At 31.9% G+C, this 18183-nt stretch overlaps 2 protein-coding genes across 2 annotated transcripts; one reads left to right on the forward strand and one right to left on the reverse strand.

The window, feature by feature from the left end:
- Positions 1 to 2059: 2059 nt before the first annotated feature.
- LOC130957452 (protein FAR1-RELATED SEQUENCE 5-like) lies at positions 2060 to 4317 on the forward strand. The gene is made up of 4 exons (XM_057884309.1): positions 2060 to 3190; positions 3279 to 3558; positions 3832 to 3882; positions 4133 to 4317. The coding sequence occupies exons 1-4, from the start codon at positions 2060 to 2062 to the stop codon at positions 4315 to 4317; spliced, it is 1647 nt and encodes a 548-aa protein (XP_057740292.1).
- A 12773-nt stretch (positions 4318 to 17090) lies between these two features.
- Positions 17091 to 17516, reverse strand: LOC130957453 (uncharacterized mitochondrial protein AtMg00810-like). The gene has a single exon (XM_057884311.1). It carries the CDS (start codon positions 17514 to 17516, stop codon positions 17091 to 17093), a length of 426 nt encoding a protein of 141 aa, XP_057740294.1.
- Between the last annotated feature and the right edge of the window lie 667 nt (positions 17517 to 18183).

An 18183-nucleotide genomic window follows, 5' to 3' on the forward strand; every position in this document is an offset into this window, starting at 1 on the left:
ATTTTATTTAATCATAAAAACTATTTTTTATTTTATAAATAATTATTTTATCATAAATCTATCATGTTTATTAACAATCAAGAACAAAAACAATAACGAATTAGATCTTCCATTGATCCTAATAAACCTTTTGGCCATTCTGATTGATTAAAAGTTTATATTTGATCCGTGACGTTCATGATGAACCATAAAATCGTGTTTCCTTGAAAACCAATCGATTGGATTACAGTTTATCACAAAACAATCGATTGAAAATTGCAAGGCAGCATGGTTTTTGCATAAATCAATCGATTGGTCATATTACCCAATCGATTGAACGATGAATTAAACGTAGATTTTTTATAATTCAATCGATTGTTTATACTTTCCAATCGATTGAATGCTTCAAAACAACCTGAGGTATCACAATTCAATCGATTGCTTTTGTTACTCAATCGATTGAATTCACCAAAACAATATGGATTTGCTAAATTCAATCGATTGGTTGTGCAACCCAATCGATTAAAGTGTGTACTACGCTTATTTCAATCTTGTTATCATTTTTAGAAATTATCTTGTTATTCATCTATCTTATCTTTAAAATTCTATCTTCAATTTTTAAGGTTTTATTTTGATTTAGATACTCTAATCTTATCTTTTCCTTAATATTAACATTATAAATTGGTGAATAATCCATCACCAATTATTCAATCCCACCATTGAAATCGTGTATCCTTCTCTTTGATTATAAAAAATTTCATTGTTTTTCTTTCGAACATCCATCTACTCAATATCCAATTTTTTATTTTTTATCTGTCTATTTAATATCCATTATTTGTTCATCATTAATTACCGTTGCAGCAATCAGCAAAGATCCAATCAATTTTTCATTGTAGTGTTCAAAAAAAACAATCCATCGTTTTGATTACAAAATCGAGGTCAGTGAATAGAATCTCTAATTTTGCAATTATTCGTGAAATTGATTGTGTAATGAAAAATATTTTTTTTATCTTTTATTAATTCACAGACATTGAAAAATACTAAAAAGTAAATAGATATTATTATTTTTTATTATTAATTAGCTAGCAATCAGGAACGGACCTAGAGGGGGCGAGTAGTGGCCTGGACTCCTAAAAATTTTAAGAAACTATACTTATATATAAAATTTGTGTTTAAAAAATAAAAAATATTATGTAATTTAATAGTTTTATATGTATTATTTTTTACTATGTAATAGATCTATGTTTTAATTATTTAATTCACTAATATTTTTTACCTAACTAATTATATCATACCCTCAAGTCTTTCTACCTTTCAAATTAGTTTTTATATAATAATTTCTATATTTATTTTTTTAAAAAATCATTTGTTTTTTTATATTAATATATTTAACATTCGTATTTTTATATTAATAATAACTTAAGTAGTTATGTTTTGGTAATCACATTATGTACTGTAGATATTATTTTCTTGTAAAAATATTAATTCTTCTTCTAAATTTACGTTGGTAAAAGAAAAATTTTATAAAGATATCGTATATATTGTATTCTATAAGGATACTGTGTCTTTCAAATAATTAATAATTTATAATTTATTTTCAAATTTTTTTAAACTTTTGAAAGAATGAATTTTAATTAATAAGATATGGAATAATTTTTAGCAAAACTCGTTATAAATTATTGGTATTTTATAAATTTATAATGTACTATTGATATTGTTATATTTTATTTATGTAATTATCATATTAAAAATAAAATTGTGGAAAAAAATTATAATTATATGTATCTTAATAAATCTGTTAAAAAACTAACTCCAACAACTATATGTTAATTATTTTTATAGATTAAAAAAATTATATAAAAATTGGCGCCTCCATATTAAAATCTCTGGATCCGTCCCTGCTAGCAATATTAGAATCTATCTATTTTATGTAATGTTATAAGACGGAGTATACTGAATTTTTTTTTCATTTGACATTTTTAAGATGTCAGGTATATTTACGGACACTGAGATGAATGAGCAATACCAGGAGGACGATGACTTTAACTAACAAGAAAATCTAGTAAGTGACCAAGATATGATGGATGAACATAATAAATTCGAACAAGATTTTAGAGATGAATTTTCTGAGGGAGCATATTTTTCTGAATCTGATCAGTCAGAAGATATCCTTGAAGCTGCTTATGCGGTTGACTCCGTGCAAGACATTACAACTTTGAAATTTAGTGAAAATTTTGCAGAGAAAATTGGCAAATATCACTTTTCTACTTTGCAGCTTGCATTTGATTTTTATCTGAAGTACTCAAAGTCGAAAGGCTTTAGTGCAAGAAAGAGCAAGACCTTCAAGAATAGTATTGGCGAGATTTACAAACAAAACTTTGTATGTCATAGGCAAGGTTCCAGGGAGGAGAAATATTACACAATGGAAAAAAGGAAGAAGGCGCCTAGATTGGAAACAAGAACTGGATGTGAAGCCCGAATGGATGTTAAATTTGTACCAGAAACTGGAAGACGGCATATCTTTTATTTTTCTGACGAACACAACCATGATCTATTGGATACACAATTCAGTGCTATGTTGCCTGCCCACAGAAAAATGTCAGAGGCAGATATTATGCAAATGATGAACATGCTAAAGTCAGGAATTAGCACTTCACAGATATTTGGTCTTCTAGCTAGTCAAGCAGGCGGGTATGAATTTGTTGGCTCTGGTCCCAGAGATATGTACAATGAGATTGCTTGGCAAAGGCGTCAAATTCCTGGTGATGCAGCACGAGTGTTGAAGAAGTTGGAGGATATACGGTTGAAGGATCCACAATTATATTTCAAGGCATGTCATGATTCAAGAGGTATGTTACATAACTTGTTCTGGTCTGATGGGATTAGCGAACTAGACTATCGACTCTTCGGGGATGTTATTGCTTTTGATGCTACGTACAAGAAGAACAAGTATAGTTGTGCATTAGTCATATTCAGCAGGGTTAACCACCACAACCAAACAATTATTTTTGCTGCTGCTTTAATTGTGGACAAAACTACTGATACATATATTTGGCTCCTACGTCAGCTCATGTTTGCAATGAAGGGCAAGACCTCGACCTCAATAATAACTGATGGGGCCATGGCGATTAGGAATGCAGTAAGAGATGTATTTCTCGAAGTCAGACATAGATTATGCACTTGGCACCTTATTCGAAATGCAACTAGCAATGTTAGAAATCCATCATTTACATCTAAATTAAAAAAAAAATATGTTGGGAGACTACGAGATTCCCGTGTTTAAGCGTAAGTGGGTTCAGCTTATTGAAGAATTTGGCCTTGAGGATAAGCCGTGGGTGATCAACATGTACGAAGAGAAGCATATGTGGGCTACTGCATATATAAGAGGAAAATTCTTTGTTGGCTTTAGAACTACCTCAAGATGTGAAGGTTTACACTCAGTTGTGGCAAGGTATGTGGGGTTCCGGTATGATTTGACAAGTTTCGCAGAGCATTTTCAAAGGTGTGTTGCACATTTGCGCTTTAAAGAATTTAATGCTGATTATGAATCTACACGTGGGGTGCCCGTCATGCAGACTTGTATAGAGTTGCTAAAGAGATATGCTACTGAGTTATACACTCATGAGATATTTCTTTTATTTCGGCCATTTCTCTCTAGAGCTAGATGAATGCGGGTGCTAAACATAGAGAATAACGATGATTGCATAAAGTACATTATGTGTAAGCATGGGAGGCCCGATTTTATGTGGACCGTTGATTTTTGTCAAGAAGAAATGATCTTCATGTGTACCTGTTTAAGAATGGAGTCATTTGGAATTTCCTGTGAACATATTGGAAAGTTCTGGTTGACAGACACATTTGTGAGATTCCCGGGTCATTGGTATTGGATAGATGGACAAAAAGGTTAAATCAGCACTCAATGATCCAAGTGGGTTCACCCGGGATACTATTGTTATTAGTCGTCAAAGTGCCTTGATGGAATTTTCTAAACAATTGGCTGCTATTGATGCTAAAGTACCAGGGAGATTTGAAGAGACACGTGACCTAATTATGGGATTGTACTCATCTTACAAGGCTACAGACGAAGGCACTAATCAACCTTAGTCAGGTGTAGCTAAAAGTAGCAATCCGTATGTGCATTAAAGTGGTGTAGGCTCAGGACAACCATCTAGGAAAAAGCGGCAACGTTGTAGTGTTTGTCAAATGGAAGGACATAAGAAGACAACATGTCCTTGGCGAAAGGACATTGACAACAACGTTATTGAAGATGAAGCTAAAAGTTCGGATGATGGCGACGTATATCCAGAACCGACGGCTAAGTTAGATAGTGATAATTAGCAACCTCCGTATACTTAATATTTTTGCATAGAGAATCAGATTCGTATTTGTATTTATTTATTTTTTTGCACTATATTAATGAAATTTTATATATTCTTCCAATAGTCATGCATATGCTTTTTAGATGAAATAATTGTCAAATAAATATCGTTTTGCGAAAAAGGGTAAAAAACCGGTCAAACCGGCAATGTAAACAGTCTGTTCAGTATTTAAAATCATCAGATTGAAAACCATTTGATAACCGTTGAACCGGCCAGTTTGACCAGACTGTGATATCCGACCGGTTCTTATAAACGACGCCAGTTTGATTAAAAACAACACCAAATGCATAACGCGTCAACCCCCTTCCCCTAACTCCCTCCCCCCTTCGTTCCTTATTCAGAATCAGAATCAGAAAAGCAAATCTTTAAAGTCTGTAAATTAGGGTTATACCGGCATCGTCCGTTGTTGTCGGCGCCTCCGCGGCCTCTTCCTTCCCTCTATCCCGAACCCGTCCCTCATGTAGCTCAACACGTCATCCCCATTGACTTATGACTTCTCTGGTTGAGGGTTGGAGCTGCTCGCTATCGTGTCGCCGTCGTCTCCCTGCTTACCATCGTCTCCCTGCTTGCCGTCGTCTCGCCGCTCGTCGTGGCGCTCAAATAGAGGAAGAATCATCGCAAGTGCCGTTGTTTCCTCCTCCTCTCGATCCAGCCGTCATCTGCTTCTCAACCATCCTACTTGCCGCGGTCAACATCGTCTGCAACCCTCAGTCACGTTGCGTCCTCTATCTTTATAAATGAAATTTAGTTTTATACATAATTGACTTCTTTTTCATTCATTTATGACTTGAGTATTCGTGTTTGATGATGCATAATATAGCCACTTTTGTTCTTTTTTACTTGAAAAAAATAATAATTCATCAACTGTTAAACAACTACATGTACAGATTTTGTTGCAAATGTTCAGCTTGTAATCTCTGATAACTTCAGTGATGTTTGACAGGAGTTGAAATAGCTGGTGCTCTCAAGAATGTTCTTGCAATAGCTGCTGGCATAATAGAAGGTATGAATCTTGGTAACAATTCGATGGCTGCACTTGTTTCACAAGGTTGTTCGGAGATACGATGGCTTGCGACAAAGGTAACTGATCTCGATTTAGGGAGTAATCATGTTCATATTGATTACTAACTGTAGGTGCAATTCTTTATAGAACTTCTAGTTTGCAAATGGCATAAAATGTGTAGTAACCTTGGGGCTTGTTTAGTTTCCGTTTTCATTTCTTCTTTTTTAACTTCAATGTTGCCTGTTTTTAAATTTTTGTGAAGGAAAATAGAAAACAATATTTTGTTGTTTTCACTATTTTCAGTTTTTTCTTTACAACTATGAAAATGGCACACATTGAAACCCAAAATAGAAACCAAACAACCCTTAAGGCATTTTCCATTAGAGCATTTTAGTTTTTTCTTTCAAATGACTGATCGCTAATTTCACTTTCCTTCGATTGTCTTCTGAAGATGGGTGCAAAGCCTACTACAATAACTGGTCCATCAGGAACTGGAGACATCATGCTTACATGTTTTGTTAATCTTTCACAAAACCGAACAATTGGTGTTCGTCTTGGATTGGGCGAGAAGCTTGAGGACATTCTGAGCTCCATGAATCAGGTATTATCAGTTAAATTAAAATCCGAGTATTATTAGTTAGACATTTATGAGAACATTATTACTGCTTGTGAGCTGAAAAATTCAGATTTAATTGCTTTTTGTCTGGTAATTATTGGTTGGACAATTATGGTGTTTAGGATTTTTTAATTTGTTCTGTGTGGAATATGAAGGATGAGCTTAAGAGAAGCTTACTAGAATCTATGATGTTAAGGACCCCAACACTTTATGTTAGAATAATGTTGACGTTATATTTTGTCCTGCAAAGTTGAATCCTGTTAGCTTTTGATGGGTTGCTAGATGGAAAAAAGTATTTTATATGTCTTTGGCCCGGTTTTCTTTGTGCTCAGGCTAAATGCCAATTGCTTATATACATACCAACCAAGATTACATTTCAAATTTGTATTGTTTTAAGTTGATCACTGATTTTGATTGAAAATCATATCACTTGCTCATAATATTATAGCAAATGTTAGCTTTTTTGTTGGCTTTGTATAATCTTACACCATTTCTAGGCTTTGTATAATTTTACACCATGCCCTTCTTGTATAGTGGTGCAGGCTTATGACTCGATGCCCGGTAGTTATGATGTCTCTTGACCTCCCATTTTTTGAAATCATGTATTGGGGGTGCAGGGATTTTTAATATTCCCCTGTTTTAAATACTTTTTATGTCTGCTAAATTGTTTTGTATTGAAACCCAATTATCCTTCTGTGCTCTTCATCATGCAGAATGGAAAATTTTTGAGTGATACAAGTGTCATCCGCAGAGCTGTGAAACAGATGTTCGATATATTGGAGGCTTAGAATGCAGAGCACAACATGAAAGTAATGTTCTTAGAGCTTTACAATAAGGAAATAATGTATCATGTTGCTCCTGAGGAGATCGTAAAATTTGTAGATGATAAATCTAAAAGTCCTATCGCTCTTATGGAGGATTGGAAAGGGGGCTTCCATTGATAATTCAGGAAGAATTGATTTAAAATTTGTTATATATATACTTCATATGTCTTAGCAATATAAGAATAGATTATTAAAATAAATTGATATATATTGCATGGTATTTTTTTTCTTCTAGCCAACATTTAATAGAGAAGTCAAATCTTGATCAAATGAAAACAACAAAATAGAATGCAAACAAATAAAAAGATCTGGAATTTTTTTTACATAAATTAATTATATAAAATAAAATATAATTCACAAGACATAATATTTGTATGCCATTGTTGCTGAAATAATAAATGAAAATAACATTACTTCATCAAAATAATATGATTTTTTTTAAACTAAAATATCTATATAGTGCATAGAAATAGAGAAAAATTGTAAAAGCCACAAAGTGATAAATATCTATTTAAGAAGTCATTGAAAAATAACAAAAGAATTACATCCACCAAACATAACAAATAAATAGGCAATAACCAAAGTATTAAGTTTTATCTAGATTACTACTATAATCTTTACATCTCATGGTTTATGTGCATATTCCAAAACTCGTTGGCCGATGCTATAATTTGTGACTTCTTATGGTTGATCCGACTCCGGAGTAAATGCACAGCGGTTATCATGCGAATATCGTTATCCTCAAGTTGCAATTTATACATTATAAATTAGTACAAAAAATGGTAAGTAAATATTAGGGAGTTGTTTTATAAATGCTCACCTTATTGTTACCATTTGGTTTAAACTCAAAAGTCATATCCATCCACTTCATCACTCAAGTTGCAGAGTTCAAGCTTAAAATACATTGAGGTATATCTTCTGGCCTTGTAATTTTGTAGTCATGAAATTATTTATTATACTCTTGAATGCCATCATCTTTGTAAAAGTTTGACTTGATGGCTTGCTCCAGTACGTTTGCCTAATTTCATTTAACTAGTTAGATAATAAAAATAAAATATCAGCAAATAAGCTTAATAAAATTTTTTCAAATCCTTACTGATAACACGTTCACGATAGTGAATTCTGTCATCATTAAAATGGGTGTCCAAGTGATAGATTGTGCGATTGCAAACCGAGATTACCATTAGATACCAGTGGTCACCCTCTTTAATAGGAACATATATCTAGACGATAAAATTTGCCTGTGAGTTATGTTTGTTAATGACGAAAAACTACATCTAACCATGAATATAAAAAAAATCTTACAAATTTTAAATCAGGACTAGGTTGCATAAATTTATAAATATAGTGTTCTATCTTCTTTAAATTTATCTTGCTGAAGACATCCACCTAATTCATTAATGCAAACCAATATAACTGTTAGTACATGATAAAGATCAGCATTACATTTATAACTTATAATCAGTAAAATTATCTTGTTAGGGGTTATATAACATACCACGAATCTCGGTGGAAGTTGCCACGTTGTCTTGAAACTTACATCAGATTGGTCATCAGTGCATCTCAATGCCGCTAATTCAAGAATCTGAACCATAATCCAAATATAGTACTCGTTTGTGTGAAAAATCAAATGTAAATTAATGAATAGATTATTTGTGTACCTTATCAGCAATGGGTCTGTCAGGTATGAAATGTTCAAAGTCTGATCCAGTTGCTCTGATTGTATCTGTTACCACAAGTTCCTCCCTGTATCTGTTGAAAACCAAAAACACATTAGATTGGTCCTCATTCATCGACAACATAGATAATATCATATTAACTTACGATGGATCTAGCGAGGCTGAAAATGCATATGCACAGGCCTTTATCTGATCTTCCAAAAGACGCATGGTTGGAGTTGGCATAAATTTACAATGCATTGACTACGAATGTTTGACACAAAAGTATTAGCAATACACAACTATATGGTTAATTAGTAGTACTAATAAGAGACTAGATAATTAAAGATTGGTGTCTAAGTGGTAATTACGTCCGTAATGGAAAAGAAATAAACAGGTCTTCTATAGCCATTTTTGGATTGGCTCAGTGCATAAGACGCATTGGATTTATTGGATGATTTGGACTCTTTGGCTTTCTAATTCCGCTTGGGAAATTGAACGGTAATTTTTTCTGTGTCTCCATAGTGGTCTTACCCTAAGAAAAAAAATATTCAGTAAATTCTTATTATCATTTTCAGAATATAATAGTAAAAAATATGAGTTGTTCTCCATTACTGCACATGCATTACCTTTGATATATTTTTCTTTTTTGTTGCGGCTCTTATAGTTGGGGATACTGGGTTGTCCATATTGATCTCAATTTTGAATGCATCATCGTGAATGAAAGACCTCTTGTCCAGTTCGATAAGATCATCCTCATCGTCTGATATAGCAGTATGAATATCAATATCCGAACTCTTAGCCTTCAATCTATTTGACAATGGACGTGTCTTTTGTACAAAAAGCTTGGTCGGAGTCTCGAAATCATTGTTCAGACTAAGTTGTGTGAAATCATTGTCTCAATGCGGCTTACAGATTCAAGGATTTTAGCAATCTGTTCGTCCTGAGCCATGTTTACAACTCTCATTGGCTGCAAACATTTTAGGTAAAATAATGTCATATAAATGTAAAAATACAAAAAGAGTGAGATAAAGTGTTTATACTATATAGATTGTATGACATAATATAAATTGCATTACTAGTTGTCAAATTAAATTACCTCTATGCTACGGAGGACCTCTTCCACTTTATTAGACAATTCTTCACTTTTATTTAGATCCTTGCTTTGAATAACACCGTCATTGATAACTAGGTCATCCTGAAATATGAACACATAAAAGATTAAATTACTCATAATACATTCTACTAAACTTTAAAAACTGATTACGTCTTACCTTAGCACTAGGAATTGTAGTTCCAATTTGATCACCAAGATCAACTGTGATAAGATCACAGTCTGTAGCTAGTGACATATTCTGTGTATTACATGCATCATTGAGGACTAAATCTTCTTTAGGAGGAATATCCATGATTATTATCAACTGAAGAATATTGTATGAGTAATACTTAAAATAATTTGTCAACGCATAAAAAAATTAGTCGGATTGAGCACATATATATACACCTAAGAAAGATAACCAAATTTTAATTCTATCTTTTATAAAATTTTTAAATTAAGTGAATAATCTTAAAATTGATTAAGATATCTTATCTTTTGGTTAAAATCAAATACAAATCAAATTTTATTTTGATTTTTATTTACAATTTAACAAAGTAAATTTAATTTATTCATATGATTATATCTTATCTATAATTATTTTTAAGTAGATAAATACTTAAATAATAATAATAATAATAATAATAATAATAATAATAAGATTAGATGCATCAGATTAATAATTAAATAAAAATAGTTTCAAAACTCGTTTGATAAGCACTATACGTAATCAAGCCCCCTTGAATCAATTGAAATAATAATTGTAGATACTTCAATCGATTGCAATTAGAAAACAATCGATTGAACCAGCAATTAACTGTACTTCAATCGATTACAATAACAATACAATCGATTGAAAATGAAATTGAGGATAATTCAATCGATTGCACTTAGAAAACAATCGATTGAACCAGTAATTAAGTGTACTTCAATCGATTACAATAATAATACAATCGATTGAAAATGAAATTAAGGATAATTCAATCGATTGGACTTAGAAAATAATCAACTGAACCAGTAATTAAGTGTACTTCAATCGATTACAATAACAATACAATTGATTGGAAATGAAATTGAGGATAATTCGATCAATTGCATAAAAAACCAATCGATTGAAACAGTAATTAAGTGTACTCCAATCGATTACAATAACAAAACAATCGATTGAAACAATGTTTAAGTGTACTTCAATCGATTGCACTAAGAAAACAATCGATTGAATCAGAAATTCAGGGTACATCAATCGATTTCACTACCAAAATAATCGATTGAATCCATTAAAACACCTGATTGCAAGCATTCTTCAATCGATTGCTTTCAAGGCCTGATTGCATTATCCAAGAGTTTAAATAGATTATGCAGTAAAATCATAAGAACTCTACATATGACTTATAAAAATGTTCAAAAGTCCCATTGAATATTCAAGAACTCTACCTGTGAATTAAGTTCCCAGATTTACATGCATAGATAAGATATTTTTTGCTACTTTAGCTTCTTTGTATAATAAGAAAGTTAGATTGCCATACTTTCTTTAAAAATAAAATAAGCTTAAAAAAGTTGCACTACCTAATAAAAGCACAAGAAATTTTTACCCTCATGTATGAAATTGGCAGAATAAAACACTAGCAAAAATGTCAGTGCTATGCTTCATGATCAGCAGAACAAAGTCCAACGATTGAATTGATATCAACATTAGTATTCACTAATCATCATGTTGGCACCCACTGTTGTAATAGTAGCAACATCAATAAACTTTCACCATGGAAATAACTTGCAAGAACTTATGCTTCTGTTGGATTTCATGAACCAGTGAGAAAGTTACAATCAATTCCAAAGTAAAATTCATAATATGATTTACAGGGATGAAATCATTTAAAATTGTCAAAATACCCAGTGAACAATAATACATAGGACTCTCAAAAGTGACATGACACATTTCATGATACAGTGAAAATAACACCTAGATTTTGTTCTATGAGTTTTTTGTAACTCACTAACATTAACTCTCATCCAAGCATCAATGGGGATTATAGGATCATGTGGAGTTCTAGATAACAATTTCTTCATGGTCCAGGCCTTGGAATGATGCCCCTTGGGTTTGTGATGCCTAGATTAGTGTATAGAAGATCGATTGCTTCTCCTTAACGATTGATAGATTCAGTTTGCCTGTTTTGACGCTGCCTCATATCAGCAAATTGCCCCTCCATATATAGTCTCATGCTTCGCACTTCATCCATCAAATCTCGCATTGTTGGCGAAGCAGGGGGTGGTGGTGGGAGTTCCTGTGGTTGTGCTTCCACCTCAGGGTCTTGTGGTTGTCCTTGGATCTGAGGTTCTTGGGCATCCGGATCTCTTCCCATCTGTCTTAGAGTGCTGTCATCAATCTTGGCTACATTACTCGAAACGACACTTTTCTCTTCACTCAAGTCAATTCCAAGCCAGGTGAAAATCTTGGTCCATTGGCAAGCATATCCTAAACCAACACTTGATTTTCCTTTCTTCATTTCAAGCATATGATGAACCATAAAATAAGGCAGTTTATCTCCTTTCCAGTCACCATAGCCCAAAGCACTAGAATATCTTCGTTAAACAAGATTCCATGATTATGTTTTCTTGGAATCAACATGTACGAAAACAAATACATCAGTATACGTTGTTCATTACCCAAACCACTACAACTTATATTACCTCTAGCATCCATATGTGGATTCTCATACTCTAGACTCTGCAAACCCACCATTCTATTATATTCACCCCATTCCTCATCTGCCGCAATACCTCTAGTAAATTTTACCCCATGATAAACTAAATTCCATTGTTCAGCTAATTGTTCCAAAGTAACTCTATAATACCGTGACCCTAAATCAAACTCAATCAGCGGCATTGCCTCCTCACCAGTTTTATCAGGTTTAGGAACAACATAATTTAAAGTACTATAAATAGCCCTAGCAAAATGTGGGTAATAATCATCCTTAGTTTGTACAAAATCAGTCAAGTGTTGTGTTTGCAAAGTATTCCAGACCAAGTTATAATGTCTATCATGAATGAACTCGGCTGTTATGTACCTGGGAGGAACAATTGCCCTTGACTCGAACTTTTCCACATAGTTGTTCAGTGCCCTTGGAGACGGCAGCCACCTTGCCATGTAATGTGATGAAGCAACTAGTCTGGTAGAAGCAGAGCTTTCTCCCTTAACCATAGCTCTTTTGGCGTTCTTAGTTCTGGCCATTTTGGGGATATTGATTTGATGGGTTTTGTAAGGATTTGGATGGGGATTAATAATATATATGTAGGACGGAGTGGATGTTGGTGAGATTAGAGAAGAAGAAGAGAGAAGAAGAAGAAGCTTTCTAGATTCGATGAGAGAGGAGAGAGGTGGAGAAATGGTGTCATGGTATTTTAAAACGTTATGGAAGAGTGAATACGCATGATTTGGGTTTAATAGATAGCGAATTTCAAATTTCAATTGATTGGATTACATTACTAATCGATTGAATGCCGGAAAAAACACATTTACATCACTTTCCAATTGATTGAACTCTCATACCAATCGATTGAATTGGAATTCACGTACAAAATTCAATCGATTGGGTAACATAACCAATCGATTGAATTGTGAGACCTCAAGTTGCTAATACACACTTCAATCGATTGGGTAGCATACTCCGATCGATTGAATTTGGCATATCCATATTGTTTTGATGAATTCAATCAATTGGGTATCACAACTAATCGATTGAATTGTGAGACCTCAGGTTGTTTTGAAGCATTCAATCGATTGGGTAGTATAAACAATCGATTGAATTGTAAAAAACCTACATTTTAGTCATCGTTCAATCGATTGGGTAATATGACCAATCGATTGATTTTTGTGAAAATCATGCTGCCTTGCAATTTTCAATCGATTGTTTTGTGATAACAACCTATAGTCCAATCGATTGAGTTATGGAAACCTGAAATTCAATCGATTATTTTGATAATCCAATCGATTGATTTTCAGGAAAACATGATTTCATAGTCCTGGACGAACGTCATGGATCAAATATAAACTTTTAATCGATCAGAATGGCCAAAAGGTTTATTAGGATCAATAGAAGATCTAATTCGTTATTATTTTTGTTCTTGATTGTTAATAAACATGATAGATTTATGATAAAATAATTATTTATAAAATAAAAAATAGTTTTTATGATTAAATAAAATATATGGGGTTAATTTGTAATTAAAATTAAAAAAAGGACTATTTAGCAGTTATTAAAAAAACTTAAAAAACATGTTTTGTTCTGTGACCATTTAATGGTCCAAACGTTCTGGGACCATCGAATCCAGTGCCAGGTAATCGTATTAAGAGTGGGTAGTTTAACGTGCTACTTATGTGCTTTCACTCATTTCAACTAGTGGGAGAAATAAACGTGATAGTAGTGTTTTATTTTTAAAATCGACCATCTTTTCTATTATATAAAATCATCTATCTTCTCTGTTATTTAAAATGTTCTATTTTTAAGAGTTTGGTCCAATTTAAATTATTAATATTTTTTATTATTTTCAAAAAAAAATATATTTTTATATTTACAAATATATATATATATATATATATATATTTTGTTTACAGAAATAATTTTTAATGTATCTCGTTTATACGGTAAATAAAATATATAGAAATTAAAAAAATACATCTATCTCAGTTTACAGTGTAAACGAGATAAGGATAAGGATATTTATTTAATTATTAAAATAAAAAATTTTGTTTTTTTTTTGTGTGTATAGTTAGGTCTGTTTTTCTATCCGAAATATACTAACCAAATGCTAGCTGCCTTGAGTTCGAACATATAAAAATAATAAATTTTTTTTATAAATATATCAAATTATATAAAAATAAATAACATAGAAAATATTAAATATTAAATATTTTTTATTTTGTTCACTATTATTAATATTGATATATTGATAAATAATAATGTGGTTATTAATTTACTTTTTTATAAATTAAATAATAATAATAATAATAATAATATTAATAATAATAATAAATAAATAAATAAATAAATAAAATTAATCAAGATCATAAATAGATTATTTTTTAATTAATAATAAAAATAATTGATTTAATATATATTTTTATTTTATATTTTTAGATATAAATTAGAGTTTAATTTTAATATACTAATAATATAAAATATTTTACACAATTATTTATTTTAATGTGAAAAAAAATACATTTTTTAATGAATATATATATATATATATATAGGAAGCTCTCTATAAAACTCATTCTGGTTCTCTCTCCTTGCTTGCAATCTGAAGTGATTTCCCTATTTGCATGAGATCTGTTCTTCAGCTAGGGTTTTCTTTACAAGTCAGCTTCTTAAATCTAGAGCTAGCTGAGGTCTTTCTTCTTCCTTTTTCCATCAGCCCCAAAAATCAGAAATTTGAAATCAGAGACAAGTAATATAATTTTCTTGAAAACGGATCCTCATTGAACTTGATAAATATAAACCCTCAATCTTGTGCTTTGGCTCCAAGAAACAATTTTACCCATTGATTTACAACAGAGGAAAGTTGCCTCCATTTTTCTCCATATTTCCCGAAATGGAAGTGAAGAAAGAACATATCATCAAATGATTTTCTTGCATATAAATAGAAACAAATTACTTTTTTCTTCTGATTGTATTTTGATTAGACGTTTGCTTTTCTTTCTTTTGATTTGGTCCCTAATGAGAGGTAGGACCACTTTTTCTTCTTAGAAGTATGGTGATAGAATGAGAAAGTGAGTTCCTCTTTCTTCTCTGGGTATTACCCGAAGCAACATAGCATTCCATCTTAGGGTTTGCTTTCCATTCTCTTTGATTCTTCACGTGGGTGAAAGAGAAGAGAAGAGGGAGGATAGATTCCTGGGTTCTTTTATGGTTCATATGGAATTTGAGTTTCATTACATAGTTAGCCACCAATATAAGTGAGTGGGCTTGGATCACCAATTGGGCTTATGAAGGTAGTATCAATTATATTCAGCCACTTATTCCTTGAAGCATATTAGTGTATGTGGACCTGAGAGTATGATTTGTATTTGGGGCAAACTTGATTTTTTCTTTCTTTCTTGTTTTGGTCAGATTGCTTACTTTTCTTTATATTGTGCTGGTTGTTCTCTTTATTTGGACTTCATATTAAAGAGTGACTTGGGCCTATAACCATTCATACACACATCACAAATACAATTGGGCTTTCAACCTAAACACCAAATATTTGTCATCATCAATATTATTAATTTTTCAAACTCAACAATCTCCCCTTTGATAACAAAGGCACCATAGAACTAACCAAGGAAGGTGAATGCTATGGTGCCTATCACTTTGTACCTAAGTTAGTAAAAAAAGTAAATAAATAATATTTAATAAATTTTACAGATTTATTTATCATTTTAAACATTTTATTTTTTACTTTAAAAGGGAAGTTAGGCAATTTAGGCACCATAACAAAGGCACCATAGAACTCACCTTAAAGGAATTGAAATAGAGGTTTAGAGATGTCCCTTTGATGATACCACATTAACCTGATATGCACCCTCTCTCTTTCATAAGGATTGCTCCCCCTTAATGTATGGTTATTGCTTAACCTGAGGACACAGACAATAATACCAACAAAAAAATATAATGTATATACATACTTTTTTACAATTCCATAGTTGCATAAAAGCATAATAATTCATACAAGAAAATATTGCAAACTATTAAAAATTATCTTGTATGACAGTATGGTAAGCAATAATTCAGCAGCACAAGTATAAGCACAACATAATTGAAAGCACATAATTGTTCATGAAGTTCAAATGACTTAAAGTCAAACAAGTTTTCTTTTGATTCAGAAAACAAAAGTAACCACATGTGTAATAAGATTCAAGCATGGTCCATGTCCTTTTCTATACTTCAAAATTCAGATCACTCATTTCTTATCCAACAAATGTCTCTTTGACTTGCAAAACAAAACTCTCAAAGAAGACATTAGCACAATTAAAATAGAAGTTGCAGTTTTTCAAAAAATTGAAATGATGATAATGAGAAATGTAAAAAGACATGCATAATGCATGAATAGGTTTGAAATTGCAGCAAGTTAAGAGTGTTCTTGAAAAGACAAAGGTTTGGAAAAGAAAGTTTTTTTTAAGAAATAAATTTAAGTTCTATAAAGACAAATGTTTGAAAAATATTTTCCATTTTATGACAAAACCAGTGAGTACCACTTGAAATAATTCAGAACTAGAGACCAGATGCAACGTTCTAAGATGAATAACTCAAAATGTCTCTTTCTCTGTCCAAAAATGTCTCTTTCCGACCTGAGAGACAAACCTCAAACAACACATTAATGCTTATATTTCCTTTTTGAACATGTTTCTTAATTGAGTGAAATCTCACTTCACTGTGTTTTGTTCTAGAGTGTAAAATAGGATTTTTAGAAATATTAATAGCACTCATGTTATCACAAAACAAGAAAATATTATCAGCATTCAATTTATAATCAGCTAATTGTGTTTTCAACCACAACAATTAGGAACAGCAAGAAGATGCAGCAATGTATTTGGCTTCTGTAGTGGAGAGAGCCACTGTGGACTGCTTCTTACTTGACCATACATTTAATGAACTACTCAGAAAACAGCATACCAGAAGTACTTCTCCTATCCACTCTATCACCTGCAAATCTGTATCACAGTATCCAACTACAGAAAATTTATCAGACTTAGGATACCATAAATCATAGTTAGATGTTCCATGTATATATCTAATGATTCTTTTTACTGCAGAAAGATTTGATTCTTTAGATTGTAATTGGAATTGAGAACAAACTCTAATACTTTGCACAATATCAGGTTTAAATGATGTAAGATACATGAGAGAACTTATCATGTCTCTATATCTGGTCTCATCAATATCTTTCTCAGTTTTACCCTTTTCTAACTTTGAGTCAGGGTGCATGGGAGTGCCAATGGGTTTGGCATTTTCTATACCAAACTTCTTAACTAGTTTCTTGGCATACTTTTCTTGGTGAATACAAGTTTCATTTAGAGTTTGTTTAATTTGGAGCCTAAGAAAAAAGTTAAGTTCACTCATCATACTCATGTCAAATTCACTTTTCATGAGTTTACCAAAATCAGAACAAAGTGATTCATTGGCTGAGCCAAAGATTATGTCATCAACATAAATTTGAACTAGAATAAACGAATTATTAGAATTCTTAATGAATAGTATAACATGCCAATTACCCTAAGCCTTACCTCTAGCTGTAAGGCAAAGATTAATCAGATGTTACGACAGTTCTAAGGCTTATACATATTTATATATAGAAGGAAACTAATATATTCTAGAAGCCCGATGAAGGATTAAGCTCAAAGACAGAATTACAAAAGCGCAAAACATTCGCACAAAGCTAATGCATTAGATACCAGGTATAGATGCAAGAGAAAAGAACTTATATAGATATAAGAATATAATAATCATAGGGAACTAGCCATAGCTTGCGAAGTTTAAGCCGACTAATTTTAAACAGACATACAGAATTTTGGAGTTCAAAATAGCTTATACAACTATTCTCTCAAAATAAGCCTTTAAGGTCATGAAGGTAGATATACAAAGAGATGTGAGA

Source organism: Arachis stenosperma, chromosome 10 (assembly GCF_014773155.1).
Source record: "Arachis stenosperma cultivar V10309 chromosome 10, arast.V10309.gnm1.PFL2, whole genome shotgun sequence".
Classification (NCBI taxonomy): Eukaryota; Viridiplantae; Streptophyta; class Magnoliopsida; order Fabales; family Fabaceae; genus Arachis; species Arachis stenosperma.